Below are 21,579 nucleotides of genomic sequence, written 5' to 3'. Positions count from 1 at the left end.
TTTCCTTTCACACATGTGGTAGGTGCAATTGTATGTAGTCAATCTGAACTTAACGAAATCACATTCAACTTTTACAGTAAGTCTTCTGCCTCCTGAAAGCTACCTTACTGTATACTTACACAGGCTAATTTATAGAGAGAGGGGTTTGGTGAGGATTAACTCACTGTGGCAGGACTCTTAAGACTCTGTACAAGAAAGCCCCTGACAGACGTCTACCAAGGATCTGGGGCAAGAGGAAGGGTATGATTTGTAGCTCCTCGTGTGTCCACGCAGGTCAAAGCCTAGAGAAAACCACCTAATTCCCACGCCATCCGCAACATGACGAACTACTAGCATTTTCAATCAGACAGAACCTGTGAATATAGTAAAGAGTCAATCTTAAAAATTCAAATCGTCTGTTAAACCTCCAATTTTTACTTTTTTTTCCAAGATTTTTGAAGCCTAGGTTGATGTAACTATGATTTTCCTTTCTACACATTTGACTTCAAACTTCTGGCTGGTATACCTACCAGACCATTACCTGGACCAGGTTAATTGCATAGGAAGATTTTTTTTTTTTTACTATGTTTACATTTTCTTAAATTAATCTTAAAAAAAGCATAGTAAAGAGTCTGAGGACAAATTATTCAACTGTTTATCATACATAAGACCGCATGACTATAATACAAAGGGGGGTTCTTTTTCATTTAACGTTACAATATACACAGCAAGTCCGGACCAGATCTTACAATCTGCACACAGGTATTTAACCTTTTCCATGCTGTTTATGTTTACAATGCACAGAAGCCCTGTAACCAAACCGTGTAGTAAAGCACACAAAACTGGACTGCAACATAGCACAGTATGCAGAAGCTTCGGCTTTGATGACTTCCTTTATGTAAATAGCGGTTTAAAAACGGCTTTTTTTTTTTTGGTGCTTGCTAAGATGTGGCAACCAGCACAGAAAAAAAATGACCTGACCCACGTATATCTTCACTTCATTATTCCTAAACAGCGTAACTACTGAATTCCTTTCGATATTGCTAGACTCAAGATGACATCCTTTTATTCACTGTAAACCTTCATGAACTACCAAGTTCAAAAATCATCCACAGGCTTGACATTTAATTACAAAATAAATATGGATTTCCTGATTAACAACAAAAAAAAAATTTGTGTGATTTTATAAAAACGGATATTCCCAAGTTTCCATTCACATTCACATAGTTTTAAACCTTTTTGCGTTTTGTCACTGTTTTACATATAAAAACCTGCTTTTGTTCAGAAAAAAATTGACCTAGTCAGCCACATGGAATTGACCAATAAAAAGTAACGTGGTGTTTCTGCTGAGTTGTTTTGAACAGGGTTATCGGCAGAGGTAGATTACTGCTTCTTTTCTAGGCTTCTCTGATCCTGGACAGGTAAATTTCTTATCTTCATTCTCCCAATTCAACCGCTCAAAAGTATAACACCGTAAAATTGGTCAATTTAAAATGGGAACACAAATTTAGCAACTGCCAGACTGTGTTACATTAAGGCAGCATAATCTCAAAACTAGGCACCTGTTTAAACACCAGCCTCTCATCTCAGGTCACGCGTGCGAGTTCTGCTTTACTCGTGCTCATGTGTTGGACCTGTTGGTGCAATCGAGGTCTTGCTTTCAAGTTTACAAGTAGGTTAATCAGGAATACAAGAATCAACTGCTGGTTCCATAGCTTCTGGATCCAGTGTCCCTTTACCTTCAGAAGCCTGAACACATTGAGGATGTAACAGCTGTTGTAATCTTGAGTTAGGTGTCAATCTATCATGTTCAGTACACAGATTGCTGTAAATGTATTGGCTATGGATTCAGCAACAGTTCCAGTTTTGTTTAAGCAATAGTACAGCCATAATTTTCAACTGACATTTAAAAATGGTCTAGTTACACCTTGTGTCAAAGTGCAGAACTGCTACATTATTGGTTACAGACATCTATGTGCTATAAAAACAGCTTTGGTACAATAAATTATCAAAAAAGAAAATAAATTTTTGTAAAATTCACAGCATAATTGTGAGGCAAAAAAGCAGTCACATAAAATTCTGCATTTTTTTTTAAAAATGTTCAGGATGAACAGAAGACATCTTTGTGCAGAAGAAATGGTGGAGATACCACGTGCCGAGAAAAAGCAAAAGAAAAAGTAAAAAGCAGGAAGGGACACAGCTGTAGCTATTTCCACCAAAGCAAACCACTACTTCTGTGACCTTCAACCAATAAGGAAGTCAACTTTATGACACACGCAAAGTGACCTTGCAATACCTTACAATTAGTGGGTCACCAAAGTCTGTTTTAAAAGAAAGGCCTCTTGAATTACCCATTCTCTTGTGTTTTCAGCGTTAAGGACTGTCTGCAAAAGCATGTCCAAAAGTGATTGCATCTGAAATGGTAGGCTCTCCTAGTTTCGAGTCCAAATCCATAAGGCCAAAGGTTTTCCCAAAGACCACCACTCAGACCTCCCCAGGACTGGCCACGACTGACCCGTCGATTGCTTCTCAGTGCACCTTGGATGGGAGACCAGTCACGTTCTGTTCCTCTCTCTGTGGCCTCGGCAACGGGAGACCCACAGGATCCCAGGTCAGTGCTGCTTTGCTCCGCAGGAGGTTCAGACAGGAGGGCTCTGATCCCGCCACTCAGCATGCGTCCTGTGTCTTCCACACGCCGATACAACTGTCCCTTCCATACAGCTGAAGGTGATGACTGTGTGAGCTGGAGGTCCCTCTTCTTACAGTACTGCGTTTCCGTGCCCAAGTGTGTTTAGAGGACTTAAAAACCCCAATTTCCCACCCCCCACCCCAAACAGAACAAAAACAAAACAAAAAAACGGGAGGCGGGGGGAGGAAAAAAGGAAAAACAAAAAGGGGGAGAAAAATACCCTCATGGGGCCCTGTATGCAAATGATGTGCAGTGCCTTTTTATTTTAAAATTAGTTGGCAAATGAGCAAGACCAACATCTGAACAATAACTTTTGTGGAATAGAAAGACAAAAAACCCCACTACGTGACCGGGATGTGGCAAGTTAAAATGGGGGCGGCAAAAAGAGGACGCCTCGTGAGCTATCCGAGAAGATGGGTTTGGACATGGCTCTTTTAAAAACTTCATTGTCCCTTTGCAATCTTTTCAAGTTAAAAAAAAAAAAAGTCAGCTTTGCCCTCCTGTAGCTGTTCAGTGTGTTAATCTCCTTCTGATTCAAGCAGCTTTGCACTTTGTTTTTTTTTTTTGGAAAAAAACACCACTTCTATAAAAACACACAAGAAACAAACTCAAGTTTCAATGTAGTCACGAGCTAGCTACAGGACTCTGCTGCACACACACTCCCGTCATGGGGGACTCTTCCCTATCAGCCCCTTGCCGCATTGTCAGATGTCCTTCAGTCATGTAATGTGCAGGACCTGTGTTAGCAGAAAATTGGTATGTTGGATGTCCAGCTATGCCAGTCTCTTGGCGGGGATTGGAGTAGACGGTTAAATTAACGTCCATAGCTCCGTTCTGTCCAAAGTCCAAGGTGTTAGCAGCCACTGGGCGGTTCTGGTAGGCCTGGTTGCCTTGATTACCAGTAGAGGAGGAAGATGTAGAGGAAGAAGTGGTTGAGGAAGACAGGGATGTCATGGAGTGGTGACTGTGGCCAACCTCCATAGAATCCTGGGTAGAGGAGCTATTTGTTGGAGAATTGTAGACCCTTGGCCTGGTCCGGTTGCCCAAGGCTTGCTGTCCGTGGTGGTGGTGGTGGTGGTGGTGGTGGTGGTGGTGATGGGAACTGTTTCCGTGGTGGTGATGCAATGCATTCTGCTGAGGGGCTACATGAAAGGTGGTTTCTTGAACGGGATGAGTTTCAACAGTGACTTGTGTAGGAGCTTCAGTGCCTGACCAACCAAGGGGAGCAGGAAACTGCTGACGCACCTGGAAGAGCAGATTGTAAAAAGATTTATTCAGGACGTTTCCAAGCTTTAATCTTCAATTAAAAGCTACATTAGCATTTACATTAGAGAGAGGGGTTTGAAATTTTAATGTTTTAGACAGCTCTCTAACACAAACTTGCAAATATGTTTCAAGAGTGTTTTTATCAAGTTATACCCAAAAATAGGGTCGTATGTTTTATTGGCCACTTTCCTTCCTTGGGAGCACTGTTTATGCCAGGGGTCAGCAAACTTCTTCTGGAAAAGGCCAGAGAGTAAACCTGGTTATTTCTGATCAGTTCAAAAGACATTCTTTACCCTAAAGCCCCTCCTCTCTATCTTTCCTGTTTTAACTGAAACACTACTATGCATTTAGCTGCCTAACCACTCAAACAATCAGTGAGTACTACTAAAGCCACCTCCAATAAGAACTCACATCTGGCATCTCTTCATTACTTTATCCGAGGTCACTACCACCTTGCCTAGACTAACACAACAGCCTCCTAAATCAACTCCCATCTTCCACCCTTGCCATTTACCGAACCACTCTCCAAATCACAAGAATAATCTTTTCAAAACAGATATCCAGATTATTGAGCATGAAAAAGAAATAAAAAGCAACCAAATTGGAAATAAAGAAGTAACCTGGCTGCTGCATACACATGGTGCAACATTATATATGGAAAACCCTGACGACTCCATAAGGAACTTATGGAGATAATAAATTCAGTAGAGTTACAGGACACAAAATCAATTACACAAAAACCTATTGCATTTCTATATACTAACAATAAAATAAAATATCAGAAAAAGAAAACAATCCCATTGACAAAGGCATCAAAAAGAACAAAATAAGCAAAAAATAAATTTAACCAAGGAGGAGAAAGAGCTTTATATGGAAAAAGGACACTAGGAAGAGACATGGCAGACCCAAGGCGACGGGAAGACTGTCCACGCTCACCGACTGTAAGAGAGGGAATCAGTGCCGTTAAAGTGTCCAAACTACTGAACGCAATCTACAGATTCAATGCTATCCCTATCAAAATTAAAAATCCAATGGCATTTTTTCAAAAAAATAGAACAAAATCCTAAAATTTGTAATCCACAAAAAATATCCAAGTAGTCAAAGCAACCCTGAGGAAGAAAAAGCTGGAAGCATCACACTCCTTGATACAGAACTATACTACAAAGCGACAGTAACCAAATACAGCAAGGTACCAGCATAAAAACCAGCACACAGATCAACGGAACAGACGAGGGAGCCCAGAAATAAACCTATGTGTATACAGTCGATTAATTTGTGAGAAAGAACCAAACATATATGATGGAGAAAGGCTATTCCCTTCAATAAATGGTGTCGTGAGACTTCCCAGTGGTCCAGCAGTTAAGAATCCACATGCCAACGCCAGGAACACAGGTCTGATCCCTGCCCAGGAAAACGCCCGAGGCCACGGGGAAACGAAGACTGGGCACCACAAATACTGCAGGCCACGCTCTGCACCGAGAGGCTGCCACAAGAGAGGCCCACACAGCTCAGCAAAGAGCAGCCCCACTCGCAGAGACCAAAGCGAGCCTGTGCGCAACAGTGAAGCCCACACAGCTCAGTAAAGAGCAGCTCTACTCGTGGAGACCACAGAGAGCCTGTGCGCAACCCAGAGGAGAAATTAGTTAATTAATTTAAATGGTGTCAGGAAAACTAGACAGCCAGATACAAAAGAATGAAACTCAACCACCATTTTACACCAAACCCCAAATGAACTCAACATGGATTAAAGACTTGAAGCCATAAAACTCCTAGAAGGAAACACAGTCTGGCATAAGCCCTGGCGATGATTTTTTCAATCTGACACCAAAGCAAAAGCAACAAAAGCAAAAATAAACAAATGAGACTATATTATACTAAAAACCTACTGTACAGTAAAGGAAACCATCAACAAAACAAAAAGGCAACCTACTGAATGAGAGAAAACATTTGTCAACCACATATCTGATAAGAGGCTAATATCCCAAGCATAAAAAGAACTGATAAAACTCATTAGTAAAAACCCAAATAATCTGACTTAAAAACGGCCAGGAGATCCGACTACACGTTTCCAAAGAAGACACAAAGATGGCCACCATGCACAAGGAAAGCAACTCAACATCATTTGTCACTTGGAAAATGCAAACCCAAACCACAATGAGACATCACTCTCAAAAAGACAACAAAGGACAACTGCTGGTGAGGATGCAGAAAAAAGGAAACCCTCACACACTGCTGATGGGAATATATGGTAGTACAACCATTATATGGAAAACAGTAGGGAGGAGGTTCTTCAAAAAATTAAAAACAGAACTACCACATGATATTATGATTATACAGTGGAAGTGAAACTCACGGGATTAGATCTGATAGGGAGCCTGATGAACTATGGACGGAGGTTCATGACACTGTACAGGAAGACAGGGATCAAGATCATCCCCAAGAAAAAGAAATGCAAAAAAAGCAAAAGGGCTGTCTGAGGAGCCCTTACAAATAGCTATGAAAAGAATAGCAGAGAAAAGCAAAGGAGAAAATGAAATTTTACCCATTTGAGTGCAGAGTTCCAAAGAATAGCAAGGAGAGATAAGAAAGGCTTCCTCAGTGATCAGTGCAAAGATACAGAGGAAAACAATATAATGGGAAAGACTAGAGATCTCTTCAAGAAAACGAGAGATACCAAGGGAACATTTCATGGAAAGATGGGCTCAATGAAGGATAGAAATGGTATGGACCTAACAGAAGCAGAAGCTATTAAGAAGAGGTGGCAAGAATACACAGAAGAACTATACAAAAAAGATCTTCACGACCCAGATAATCACAAACCAGACATTCTGGAATGTGAAATCAAGTGGGCCTTAGGAAGCATCACCACGAACAAAGCTAATGGAGGTGATGGAATTTCTGTTGAGCTATTTCAAATCCTAAAAGATGATGCTGTGAAAGTGCTGCACTCAATATGCCAACAAATTTGGAAAACTCAGCAGTGGCCACAGGACTGGAAAAGGTCAGTTTTCATTCTAATCCCAAAGAAATGCAACGCCAAAGAATGCTCAAACTACCGCACAACTGCACTCATCTCACACGCTAGTAAAGTAATGCTCAAAATTCTCCAAGCCAGACTTCAACAGTACATGAACCATGAACTTCCAGATGTTCAAGTTGGTTTTACAAAACACAGAACCAGAAATCAAACTACCAACATCTGTTGGGTTATTGAAAAAGCAACAGAGTTCCAGAAGAACATCTATGTCTGCTTGATTGACTATGCTCATTTCTCCAACCTTCTCCTACAGTCTGCCTTCCTCTTGCTGCCTGGGTTCCTACTACATAGCATCTTCCTTCTGCTCCTCTCTCTGGTTAACATCTTTCACATATCTCAGAGTATTTGCCCATACTGTTCCCTTCTGCCTAGAATGCTCTGATTTCTAATTTCTGCTTGGATGCTTCTTTCTCATTGTCTCAGTTCCAGAGTCTTCCCCCACCACTCTGGCTAACGTTGCCCTAACTTCTGGGCCAGAGACTCCCAGTTGTCCTCAAAAAACTTCTTCTTCTTCCTGGGCATGTGGCTCCAACGACACTCACTTCCAGTCTCCACTGTACTTAGACACAGCCGTGTGACTGTTTTGGTCAATGGCAAGTTCCTATAGCACAACCAGATCCAGTCCACAAAATACCTCCCGAGTCCTCCTGCGGGATGCAGCGTCCTGCGGGATGCAGCGGACAACTAGGCCCTGGGGAAGGGGCAGTCACAAGATGTCAGGAACCCAGGACATGGGAGAGCCATGCTGCTAACCCGCATGCCCACTCTGAACATTACGTAGAAGAGAAACTTCACAGTCTTCAAGCTACCGTATTTGGGGGGCTCTATCTGTTATCAGTTGGGCCTACTTAAATTAATACACCTCACCCAGCAAACAGCTAGTCTCTATTGTCTTATTTTCTAGTTCTTACAATTTCTATTCACTTGATTCATTTATATACTGAGTCACTGTAAACTCTAGGAAGGAAAAGCCTGTTTCTTTATCACCAGTAGCTAGCACAGATCATTCAGTATTTACTCAATGAAAGTGGTCCCAAGAAATACTAGAAAATAATCCAGATGAAAAACAGGCAGAAAATTCTCAGAGAATGCTGCTGCTGCTAAGTCGCTTCAGTCGTGTCCAACTCTGTGCGACCCCACAGACAGCAGCCCACCAGGCTCCGCCGTCCCTGGGATTCTCCAGGCAAGAACACTGGAGTGGGCTGCCATTTCCTTCTCCAATCAGAACGCTAATGGTTCTTAAGCTGTGATACTACTCAAATGCATACATGAAAAGAAATAAACAAAATGTAACTATACTCCGTCCAATGCTAGGTTTTTCATTTCAGACTGTATCCAAAGGTGATCCCAGTTTCTTAAAACTCAGCTGCTGGCAAGCTAAATTGGCAAAAATTACATGGAGAGCGATTTGGCAATGGTCATCAAAGTGACAAGCCACATTATTCTCTGACCCAACAATTTCACGTCCGAGAATTTATATCACAGGTGAACTAACTGTGTGTGTGTGTGGATGATTTATGTATGGGGTTGTTCATTATAGCACTATTTTGAGTAGTAAAGAAGACTGAAAGTAAACTAAATGTCCATTAACAGAGAACAGCCGCAATGGCTTGTGGCATACCTAGACAACGGAATACTGTGTGACTATTAAAGACAAAACAAGAAGAATGAAAAAGCGCTCTATGATACAGAAAGAGTTCCATAATACATCTAATAAAAATATACGTAAAACACATTAAAAAAAAAAAGATGTGAAACAGCGTGCACGGTATGCTGCCTACCACCTGTGTGCAGAAGGCTAAGTGAAGTGCATATATTTGTGTTTGCTTGCGTATGTATAAAATAGCTCAGAAAGGCTACATAAAACTAGCAACATTAACACAGTAATTAGGCGGCTAGAGGACACAGAAGGAAAGACTTTTCATTGAATCCCCGTTTCTGTTTACCGATTTTTAAACCATGTGAACGTATCAACTGTTTAAAAATTAAATAAAAAAGATTTGAAGCAAATAAGACACAATATTGACTTCTTTAAATACGGACAGGATGAACACAAATGTCTTATGTTATCCTGGTACAGTTTATGTATTTTCAGTATTAATATATTTGGAAGAATAAAGGGAGGAAAGAAGGTTACTCTGAAGAATTAGGGAAAGCCCCTGGTAGTGATATTTAAGATCAGAAGGATATACCTTCAGTAGTCACCAAAGCAAACAGAGGGGAAAAGCATATTCCAGGCTGAGCACAGTCCACGTGAGAACTGTGATGGAGAACACAATAAGGTCCGGAAAATGAAAAAAAGTTCCCGAAGACCAGAGTGAATGGAGAGGAAGAATGCCTGGGTAGGGGCCAGATCACAGAAACCACTGAAAACTCTGCTGTGCTCAGTCGCGTCTGACTCTTTTCAACAGTAGCCCACGAGGCTCCTCTGTCCATGGGATTCTCCAAACTAGAATACTGGAGGGAGTTGCTGTGCCCTCCTCCAGGGGATCTTCCTGATCAGGGATCGAACCCGCGTCTCCTGTCTCCTGCATTGGTAGGCAGTTCTTTACCACTAGCGCCACCTGGGAAGCCCTCTCAATTTTTTTTTTTTTTAAGTACAAGAAAAAGCCCAAAAACTGGTTGAAAGCAGGGGATGGACCCAGATGAGACTGCTTTACTGAACATTTATTTACTTGGCTGAAGAAAGACAGAGGTGAACTGGTGAATGAAACAGATGCTGGAAGACCAGTCAAAAATCATCTTTCCAGTAAGATAAGCTAGAGATGCCTGTAGCAAGGAGTCGGGGGAGTGAAGTGGAGAGAACAGAAACACATGCAGGATACTCAGAATCCACACTATTTATCATTTGATTCCATGTCAGCGGGTGAGGGAGAGACTCAAGGATTAACTCCCAAGCATCAAGAGTATGACCTAAGAAAATGGGTAAATTCAGGGCCATTCTGTACAAAGAACAGATAAAAGTAGATGAGCTGTGGTAGAAGAGGAAGCGATGACTAGGATCAATGTGGCACATTTGTAGGGTTGGGCTGTGGAGGCCTCCGGTGCGGCACTGATAGGAGATGATCAGAAATAAAGGCATGGGGGGCTCAGGAGTGAGGTCTAGGTCAGAAATCAAGCTGTGAAGTGACTGACATCAAGATGGAAGTTGTGGGCACTGGTAGGACCACAAAAGGTCACCAGGAGGGTGTCAGGTGAGAGGGCACAGAACGCCCACTTTCATTGGCAGGGGGAGAAGAGAATCCAGAAAGGAGGCAATGACGGAAGGGGGCAGGCGGCAGAGGGCCATGCTGTCCGGGAAAGCAGAAGCAAGCCTGCCCAGGGCTCAAACCAGCGCCGCGTCACTGCGAGTGCAGACTGGAGGGAAAAGCAACCGAGAGCCCGCCCAGCTCCTGAGAACTGACCGCTGGTGACACGGCAGGACAGGTGCTCACGCAGAAGCAGGCTGATGGCAGCAGCAGCGGGGCTCTCGAAGGGCGAGGAGACAGAGCCCACGGAGAGCAGAGCGCGGGGCGGGGAGCACACGGGCTGAGGAAGGCCATCCAGAGGCGCCTGGGGAGGGCCGGGCACCGAGGGAAGGCGGTGAGCAGAGGCCAGGCGGCAGCGGGCGGGCGCGGGGCGGGAGGGAGACAGCGGACAAGCACCGGCAGAGGTGGGCGAGGTGTCTGGGGACAGGCCGTGAGGCCGTCCTTTCTGAAGAGTGCTCCCCACCCAGGGACGAGTCAGGGAGAACAGAGGAGGAGAGGCTTCTAAGAGGCAGGAAGAGTTTGAAACAAGTACTGGAGAGAACGGGAGTGGGAAGAGACGATGTGAGAAGCCTGCCCAGCAGGCTGGTGAGCACGAGTGAAGAGTGGCGACGTCAGGACACGTGTGCCGCTCCACCAGCCCGTGGCAGCCCCAGGCCTGACGACAGGGGTGACGTTCATCAACGCCCACTTTATTTCTCATTAAATAATAGACTTGCCTCTCATTGTAGACATCATTACGCAGTACTCAGGATGAATTCACTTACTATTTTACAGAGTATTTAAATATTAGTAAATATTTTTACTACTACCATCTGCTTCACCCCCTTAAAAAATTTTACTTCATTAGATCCTCTTTCATCAGTTAAAAAAGCAACTGAACAAAAAAGAAAAAACTTCAAAACACAAAACAAAACATGGAGGAGAAAATTCAAACCACAAACTGATCCAGAACCTAGGACCATTGGTGGTGACAGATAATGAGGAGGGAGAGGCAGTAATTAAGATCATGAGCCTCAGAAAGACCTGAACCCAGGAAGTCCCAGTTCCCACTGTAAAATGAAAATCCAAACAGGGTAAGGCTAAAAACGCTTCCAAAGTAAGAGATAAACACAGGGGAAAAGCACCTGGAGCAGCGGCTCGTGTGCACTCAGTAAATCTTGGCTATTTCTAAACCAGGAGGGAAATGATTTCAAGGTTGTGCTGCTTCATGTCAGTCATGTAAGTTAGAAGCTTTTACAGGTGAGGGAGCCATGACCCTTTGGAGTAAGTAACAATCACTCGAAAGACCGTGGGCACCCACACTGCTCCCTGGGCATGGCGGAGGGCACGCGTGAGGGCGGGCCGGGCTCACCTGTGGACTGTGGGTCTCACAGTCCATGGCCTGGACGGCGGCCGTGAAGTGCCCGCCGCTGTGCCGATGCTGGTGCGTTGGGTCCGACCTGGCTCTCCCACTGTTGCTCGTCCCCGACGATCCACCTGGAGCATCACAACATGACACTACTTGTGAGTGTGAAGTTAGTTGTGTTCCAGTAGATATATCCGATAACTGTAACATTAAAACTGAAACACCCTCTATTAACACGAAAGGGCACCAAAAAAGCACCCAATTCTCTTCTTTCACATTGATCATTGAACTAAAACAGGACCAAGTTCAGTTAAGTCGGGAAAAAAGCATGTGGACCAAGTATTTCCACTTTAAAAACAATTTAAATATTTGGCTACTAGTTTTTTCCCAAGCAGAATTTATTATATGCACAGTTAAGTCTTAGAACTTGGTGGATATTTTTTTTTACCAGCCCCAAAGAATAGACTTACGAAAAATAATTCCTCCCTTGTTGTTGCTAAGTTGCGTCCAACTCTTTGCTTCTCCAAGGAGCGCAGCATGCAAGGCTTCCCTGTCCTTCACTATCCCAAGGAGTTTGCTCAATGTTCAATAAGTCGGTGATTCCACCCCCCAACCATCTCATCTTCTTTTTGCCCCCTTCTCCTATTTCCTCAATCTTTCCTAGAATCAGTATCATTTCAATCAGTCGGCTCTTCGCATCAGATGGCCAAAGTACTGGAGCTTCAGCATCAGTCCTTCCAATGAATATTCCAGGTTGATTTCCTTCAGGATTAATTGGTTTGATCTCCTAGCAATTCAAGGGACTCTCAAGAGTCTTCTCCAGTACCACAGTTCGAAAGAACCCATTCTTCAGTGCTCACTCTTCTTTATGGTCCAACTCTCACATCTGTGTATGACTACTGGAAACACCACAGCTCTGACTATATGGACCTCTGTCGGCAAAGTGACGTCTCTGCTTTTTAATATGATGTCTAGGTTGGTTACAGTTTTTCCTCCAAGGAGCGAGCGCCTTTTAATTTCACAGTTTCAAGTCAACTGTCTGAGATGATTTTGGAGCACAAGAAAATAAAGTCTGTCACTGTTTTCATTTCTTCCCAACCTATTTGCCATGAAACGATCGGACCAGATGCCATGATTTTCGTTTTTTGAATGTTGAGTTTTAAGCCAGCTTTTGCACTCTCCTCTTTCACCTTCATCAAGAGGCTCTTTGCTTTCTGCCATAAGGTTGTGTCATCTGCATTATCTGAGGTGATTGATATTTCTCCCAGCAATCTTGATTCTGGCTTGTGCTTCATCCAGTCCAGCATTTCTCATGATGTACTCTGCATATAAGTTAAATAACCAGGGTGACAATATACAGCCTTGAAATACTCCTTTCCCGATTTGGAACTAGTCAGTTGCTCCTGAATGGTTTTAACTGTTTCTTCCTGATGTGCATACAGGTTTCTTTGGGGGCAGGTTAAGGTGGTCTGGTATTCCCATCTTTTGAAGAATTTTCCATAGTTTTTTGTGATCCACACAGTCAAAGGTTTTAGCACAGTCAATGAAGCACAAATAGATGTTTTTCTGGAATTCCCTTGCTTTTTCTATGAGCCAACAGATGTTGACAATTTGATCTCTGGTTCCTCTGCCTTTTCTAAATCTAGTCTGTACATCTCTAAGTTCTTGGTTCACATACTGTTGGAAGTCTAGCTTGGATGATTTTGAGCATTACCTTGGTAGCATGTGAAATAAGCGCAATTCGTCAGTAGTCTGAACATTTTTTGGCATTCCCTTTCTTAGGGATTAGAATGAAAACTGACCTTTTCCAGTCCTGTGGCCACTGCTGAGTTTTCCAAATTTGCTGGCATATTGAGTGCAGCACTTTGACAGCATCATCTTTTAGGATTTGAAATAGCTCAATTTGAAATAGCTCTATCACCTCCACTAACTTTGATTGTAGTGATGCTTCCCAAGGTCCACTTGACTTCACATTCTAGGATGTCTGGCTCTAGGTGAGTGATCACACCATCATGGTTATCTGGGTCATTAAGACCTTTTTGGTTCAGTTTCTCTATGTATTCTTGCCACCTCTCCTTAATCTCTTCTGCTTCTGTTATATTCTTACTGTTTCTGTCCTCTGTCATGCCTATCCTTGCACGAAGTGTTCCCCTGATATCTCCAATTTTCTTGAAGAGATCTCTAGTCTTTCCCATTCTATTGCTCAGCTATTTGTAAGGCTTCCTCAGACAACCACTTTGCGTTCTTGCATTTCTTTTTCTTGGAGATGGTTTTGGTCACTACCTCCTGCACAGTGTAATGAACCCTGTCAGGTTTGTAACGTTGTTAAGAATTCGGCCCGTAGTTCTTCAGGCACTCTGTCTAACAGACATAATCCCTTGAATCTATTCATCACCTCCACTGTGTAATCATAAGGGACTTGATTTAGGTCATACCTGAATGGTCTAGTGGTTTTCCCTACTTTCTTCAGTTTCAGCCTAAATTTTGCAAAAAGGAGCTCATGATCTGAGCCAGTCAGCCCCAGGTCTTGTTTTGGCTAACTATGTAGAGCTTCTCCATCTTTGGCTACAAAGAATATAATCAACCTGATTTCGGTACTGATCATCTGCTGATGTCCATGTGTAGAGCTGTCTCCTGCGTTGCTGGAATAGCATGTTTGCTATGACCAGCGTGTTCTTTTGGTAAAACTGTTAGCCTTTGCCGTGCTTCATTTTGTATTCTTGGGACAAACTTGCCTGTTATTCCAGGTATCTCTTGATTTCCTACTTTCGATTCCAATCCCATGATGAAAAGGATATCTTTTTTTAGGTGTTAGTTCTAGAAGGTCTTGTAGGTCTTCAGAGAACTGTTCAACTTCAGCTTCTTTTAGTGGTTTGAGGCACAGATTTGGATTACTGTGATATTGAATGGTTTGCCTTGGAAACAAACAGAGATCATTCTGTTGTTTTCGAGACTGCACCCCAGTATTGCATTTGGGACTCCTGTTGACTATGAGGGCTATTCCATTTCTTCTAAGGGATTCTTGCCCACCGTAGTAGATACAATGGTCACCTGAATTAAATTCTCTCATTCTGGGCCATTTTAGTTCACTGATTCCTAAGAAGTCGATATTCACTCTTGTCACCTCCTACTTGACTGAATCCAGTTTACCTTGACTCATGGTCCTAACATTCTAGGTTCTATGCAGTGCTGTTCTTTACAGCATTGGACCTTACTTTCATCACCAAACACATCCACAACAGGGCATCATTTCTGCTTTGGCCCAGCCTCTTCATTCTTTCTGGAGTTATTTTTCCTCTGTTCACCCCAGTACCACATTGAACACCTAACAGACTTGGGAGCGGGGGCACCCCTCAAATTTTGGTGTCATATCTTTTTGCCTTTTCATCCTGTTTATGGAGTTCTCGAGGCAAGAATACTGGAGTGGTTTGCCATTCCTTTCTCCAATGGACCACGTTTTGTCAGAAGTCTCTGACACCATGACCCATCGAACCTGGGTGGCCCGACACAGCAGGGCTCACAGCTTCCCTGAGTTACTTAAGACTGTGATTCATGAGATCACTTTGGTTAGTTTCTGTGATTGTGGGTTTTTGTTCTGGAGGCTGTGGGACTGTAGTTCTTGCTTCTTCTGTTTGCCCTCTGAGGGATTTCTCCTTACCCGTTAACAACTTTAAAAGCACATTAAATGACCCCCACTTTGTAAAGAGCAGAGCACACATTCAAAGCCTGACACGGCACCGGGACAGCAGACCTGAGCTCGAGGAGGTGCTGGAGGCGGTGCCCGACGACTGCGACTGCTCCAGAGCGGGGCTCGTGGAGACGCTGTTGCTCGTGTTAGTGCCTTCGTCGGCTGTTTTCTTGAAGAAACTGTGCTGCAGGGCGTAGTAAGGTTGGATTCGAGATTTGGGGTCATAATCAAGCATCCTTAAAATGAGGTCTTTGAACTTCAAGTAGTCAGCTACCGTATGGCCCGACTCCCCAGCACGGCGGCCACCAGGCCCTCCTGTTTCTACTCCGAGGATGTTATGCAGTTTACGGGTTCCTGGTGGTTTGTACTCCTAAAGAGAAAAGAGACAAAAGAAAAAGGGTGGGGGGTTTCTCTAAATTTGATGGAATATGTAAAAGCCTATATAACATCACATCAAATAAGCTTCCTTACAGGATAAGGCCGAGACCTTTGTTAAAAGGAGTGCTTCACGGTTTGCGCCTCTGAATTTTCACATGTACTACTCTTAAAGCACCACAGGCAGGAGAAATTCAAAATAACTCTGAGCAGAAATGACCATAAAGATCATCTAGTGCAGGGATCAGCAAACGATGCCCTGTTTCAGGGCCTGTTTTATATAAACAGCCCCTACTATGAATGGCTTTACATTTTTAAAGATGGTAAAAACAAACAGAACCAAGTAAGAATATGCAACAAAATCTTTACTCTGTGGTCCTTCACAAAGGAAGTGTACCAACCAGTAGCTACAAATCTACCTCTTTTCTCCCCAATACACCTGTGAACTCAGGTGCACTTCCTAGGTAACAATGGCTCATTAAAGCTTCAGCCATCACTCCTAATAAAGAACCATGGGTTTAACACCGTACCTTGCTTATATTCAGTTTAAAAAAAAAAAAAAAATCAAAGCAAATTATTTATGCTTCACTTTAGAAAATATGTTTAATAAACTGCCTTTAACATGCACTGACATTTTAGGGAAACTCATTTTAACAGGTAATCTTTAAAATCCCTATGAACACTGAATTTATTCAGAATAGTATTAGTAGATTTTGCTTCTAGGTGCAATGTAGTAATTTGCAAGAGACCATCACTCTTACTTCAAAATCAAGAACAAGCCAGGTAGGCAAACCACAAAATCACTGCCTTTTAAGAACCTATTAGGGATCTGGTGGTCTAGTGGTTAAGAACCCGCCTCGTAGCATAGGAAAGGCAGGTTCTGGGCCTGGTCAGGGAACTGAGAGGCCACGTGCCACAGAGCAGCAGAGCCCATGCAACACCGCTGCTGTCCTGACGCTCAGGAGCTTGCGCAGGCAATGCAAGATCCCCCACGAGGCAGCAAAGACCCCACGGGCTGCCACTGAGACCTGAGGCAGCCAAACTCACTAATTAGAAAAGAAACCTATCAGCAAGCAGAGGACTAAAGAAACCACCGCTAACTAAATTCTGGAAAATGAAAAGCCTTTCCTGGGAGAAGAGACTACAGTGGGAGAAGGAACAAAAGCCACGGATGTGAGGAGGGAGAGTTCAGCCCAACTCCAAACCAACTTCTGACAGCTATGAGCAGCTGGGCACAAGGGTGGGACAGGCCGACGACCCAGGGAGGACCCCAGGGTTGTGAAGCTGGAGCCAGAGCAGCAGTGTGAACACAGACCACCCTGAGGCACAGAACATTAGAAGAGGGCTACTGGCTGGGCCTAACATATAACAGATCTCCCCAGCCTCCACACACTGCGTAAAACCCATGAAGACAGTGGGGTACAGAATCTAAGTTAAGCAAACAAGACAGAGCCCAGACTCAGCTGCACCACCAAATGAAGCCAACTAGTCTCATCACACTAGTAGATAGTGGGAGTCAGGTCTCATTTCACAAGAAAACAGGGTTTACTTCTATCTCAACTGTTCTTAAACGCAGGAAGTCCAGCATACATTCAAAAAATTACAGATACAAGAAACAAACCCCCCAAACAAGTCCATATTAAGTGGAAAAAAAAATTGTAGAAAATCCACATATATAAAATAACCCAATTGTTGAAACTGGCAGATAGGTTATTTTAAAAATAACTATAATTTCTTAAGTCAGTTGCTTAGTTCAAAAGCTAGACAACATGTGTGAATAGACTGGGGAGGGTGGGTAATTAAAACTAATTTTTAAAGCTAAATTAAAATGTGAAAACACTAGAACTAAAAAACGCAGTATCATAAATGAAGAATTCTTTCAATGATCTCAACAGCAGACTGGGCTCAACAGAAGGAAAACAATAAGCAAACAAGGAGACAAAGAAACGATCCAATCTAACACATGAGAAGAAAGCAAGATGAACACACTAGAGAGCTCTGAGGCGGTATTAAGCACCGTAACGTATATTTAAGTGGATAATTATCTGGAGAAGAGAAAGTGAAACAGAACAAATATTTTAAAGGATAATGTCTGAGGATTTTGATGAAAGATATCAACCCCACAGATCTAACAAATTCAGCACACTCCATGAAAAATAAACACAGAGAAAACTATGCACAAGAACCGAACAGCCAACCTGCTGAAAAAATCAAACATATTTAAAAAAAAAAAAAAAAAAGGCATCAACATTGGCCAGGGGGAAAAGGGAGAAATATTTTAAAGAACGCACAGATTAAGATGAACAGTAATAGTTCCTGCCCTACAGAAGGAGTAGTACCTAAAAAGGTGGGGGGTGGGAGTGGGGGAGGGAATAGAAAAAGAAAACAAACAAACAAAGCTTAGAAAAATCAATGACTTCTCAGAAATACAGAAAACAATATCATAACATCATTTTCTTTAGCTGAAATGTAAATCTAAAATTCTACATCCACTGAAACTTCCATAGCCATGAAAAATATCTTTCCAAAAATAAAGGTGAATACAGGTATTTTCAGATAAACAACTGCTAAAAAGAATTCATCAGTGTAAGTTACTGACTACAAAATAAAGTTAAAGGAAGTTCTTCAGGCTGAAGGAACGTAATAACCAGATAGAACTTAGGAACCAACAACAAGAAATTAACTCTATGGGTAAAAAGAACGTGTGGGGGGGGGGGGTGAGGCGGGGATGGAGGGGAGGGGTCCTGGCCCACGACGCGTGGCTTGCAGAATCTTACAGTTCCCTGACAAGGCGCTGAACCTGGGGCCATGGCAGTGAAAGCTTGAAGTCCTAACCACTGGACTGCCAAGGAACTCCTGAAAAGAGCTTGTTACTATCTTTACCTTCTATGTGTTTTAACATCTCTTCTTAATGTTACTGGTAATTTAGGCAGTTGTGTTGTGAGGTACGTAATACACGCATGAGTGACAGAGGATGACAAAAAAATGGAAGGATTAGATAGAAAGCACATGGCTATCACACAGCTTATCGAGTCATGTAACATTTTGTTAAGGTCCACTGGTAAGTTAAAGTGGCATACAGTAAGAGCAACACTAGCAATTACACAAAGAGGAATAGCTATAAAACCAGTAAGAAAGATGAAATAAAACACCAAGAGGACTTAACTCCAAAGAAGGCAGGAAAGGACGAGTAGGAAACGAAGAAGAAATAAAACAAGCAGAAACACACATATGGCAAAAGTCTAAAACCCCATCCTCTGAATAATTAGGGACCAAATAATTGTAAAAGAAAGATACTATCCGACTGGATTAAAAGCGTAACTCAACTACATTCTGCATATGAAAGTCATTTTACATACAGAAGTATGAACAGGTTTACACTGAAAGGATTTAGAAAAAATACTATGAAAGTAATAAGAATTAGAAAATTGGCATAGCTTGAATAATACCAAACGAAGTAAACACAAGAAAATATTAACGACAAAAAGGAGTATTTCATGGTGATGAAAGACTGAATTTATCACCAAGTTCCGACAATACTAAATGGGTACACCTATTAAGAGAGCTTCAAAATACAGAAAACTAAAAGAAAAAAAAAAACCTAAAAGAAGATTAAGACAAATCCTATATCATCATGAAAGATGAACACTTCTCCCAGTTACAGATAAAATAAATATACAGACACACATAAAGTATGATTCCCCAAGAAAAGAGCAACAAGCACATGAAAAGGTGTTCAACGTCACTTTAATTCTTAAGAGAAATGCAAATCAAAACTCTGAAAAAGTACCACCTCCCACTGGTCACAACGGTCATCACGGAAAAGTCTATACATAACAAATACCGGAGAGGAGAAAAGAGAATCCGCCCTCAGAGTTAGTGGGACTGTAGCCTGGTGCAGCCACTATAGGGAAAAGCACAAGAGGTTCCTTAAGAAACTAAACACAGAGCTACCACATCAAACTGCAATCCCACTCCTAGGCATAGATCCAGAAAAAAGCAATTGAAAAAGATGCATGCACCCCAGTGTTCACTGCAGAACTATTTGCAATAGCCCAGACACGGAAGCAACCTGAATGTCCACCAACAAATGACTAGATAAAGATGCGGTGGTGTTATTCCACACACATACAGAGAAATATCACTCAGTGATGTAAGAACGAAATAATGCCATTTGCAGCAACACGGCTGGACCTAGAGATGACCATGCTAAGTGAGGTTAAGTCAGACAAGGACAAATAGATTACTCATATGTGAAATCTAAAAAAGATACAAATGAACTTCTTTTCAAAACAGAAACAGACCCACAGACACAGAAAACAAATTTATGGTTACCAAAGGGAAAATGGATGTGGGAGGGCTAAATTAGGAATAAAATATACACACCACTAGATATAAAATAGATAACCAACAAGGACCTACTGAATAGCACATGGTACTATGCTCAGTTTTGTAATAACTCATAAGGGAAAATAATACGTTTATTTATATTTAACTGAATCCTGGCGCTGTACACCTGAAACTAACACAATACTGTAAATCAACTATATACATTTCAATTTAAAACTTTTACAGGAGAGTATCTTCACAAACTTGAGGGAGGTAAAGATTTCTTAGAATTAAAAAAAATACTGTCCATAAAAAATTAAATTTTTGTTTATTAAAAACTGCTACTAAGAAAAGAAGTAGACAAGCCACAGTTGGGGAATAAATACTGGCATACAGGTGACAAAGGACTTATATCCATTACATTAAAAAAAAACTCCTACAGCCCAATAATTAAACATCCCAATAACAAAGGGGCAAGACTACAAAGATGGTCACAAAAGAAGATACATAAATGGCTACTGAGCACATAAAAAGCTGGCCAGGTCAATATCCTCAATCATGAAGAAATCAAATGAAAACTACTACATACTCATTAGAATGGCTAAACTCAAAAGAACCAACCACATGAAATGGCGAGGATGTCATGCAATTGGATCTCTGATAATCTTGTGGGAATATAAAATGATAGAACCTTGGGAAACTGGTAATTTCTTAAGAAAGAAAACACACCAGACACCCTATGATCTGGCAATTCTAAGTCGTGACCCCAGAAAACCCAAAAACTTATGTGTACAGAAATTGATCAAAATGTCCCCAGTAGCCTTACTGAAACAGTCCTAAACTAGAAGCAAGCTCAACATCCAGTGACAGGTAAACACAGATCAGTCATGGCATTTCCATTCAACAAAAGACTGTGAAGCAGTAAAACGGAGTAACTTCTGAGACACACTATGGACGAATCTCCAAAAATAATGTCTGTTACGTGAAAGAAACAAAATAATGAATACCTCAGGATTCCACTTCTATGAATTTTGCCTATGAATAGTCAAAACTAACCTGGGATGACAGAAATCAGAAACTGAGAGTGGATGGCAGAAAAGGGCACTAGAGGTGATGGGAGGACTTAGGCTACACCATGTTTTAGGCAGTAGGTACACTGTTGTAAATAAAAATTAAAACACAACAAAGTGAAAACTTAAAATACCCATCTTGTACATAAACTATACTTCAACAAAAAAGCATCATTTATAATTTAATTCTTTACCCTCTCCCACCAAAGGAAAAAAAATAGCCAGTAGGTATGGATCTCATTACTAGGAAGCTGAAACAGGCTCTTGAAACATAAAATGAGAACTTAAAAGTAAAAATTAAATCACTAAGGAAATAAGCTGAGCAAGCATACTGAAAGATAGTACATGCACATTTCTTCATATTCATGGTTAAAATCCCTAGTGCATCTTCATAATGTAACCATTTGGTTACGGATTTGATTTTTTGTTGTTGCTGGAAATTTGTTTCTGTTTAAAAAGGAGTAATTATTTTACATTTCTAAAAATTAAGTTTAAGTCAGTTGCTTAATTGCAGCTTAGGAAAATCTCATGAAATCTACAGTTAATTAATGTA

General features: G+C 41.8%; 1 protein-coding gene across 8 annotated transcripts in view; it reads right to left on the bottom strand.

Moving 5' to 3' along the window:
* Positions 1-612: 612 nt before the first annotated feature.
* The window catches only part of DYRK1A (dual specificity tyrosine phosphorylation regulated kinase 1A), a 146,389-nt gene continuing 125,422 nt past the window's right edge, over positions 613-21,579 (bottom strand). For all 8 annotated transcript variants that reach the window (XM_069568229.1, XM_069568267.1, XM_069568218.1 and 5 more), the window contains 3 exons: positions 15,316-15,622; positions 11,571-11,695; positions 613-3,913 (listed from right to left, as the gene is read on the bottom strand). In XM_069568229.1, the coding sequence (XP_069424330.1) occupies positions 3,293-3,913; positions 11,571-11,695; positions 15,316-15,622 (1,053 nt within the window). In that variant the 3' untranslated portion in view covers positions 613-3,292. The remainder of the gene's footprint in view (positions 3,914-11,570; positions 11,696-15,315; positions 15,623-21,579) is intronic.

This window comes from Ovis canadensis, chromosome 1 (assembly GCF_042477335.2).
Source record: "Ovis canadensis isolate MfBH-ARS-UI-01 breed Bighorn chromosome 1, ARS-UI_OviCan_v2, whole genome shotgun sequence".
In the NCBI taxonomy this organism is placed as follows: domain Eukaryota; kingdom Metazoa; phylum Chordata; class Mammalia; order Artiodactyla; family Bovidae; genus Ovis; species Ovis canadensis.
Note: the sequence above shows the minus strand (reverse complement) of the source record. Positions and strands in the feature narration are given on the sequence as shown.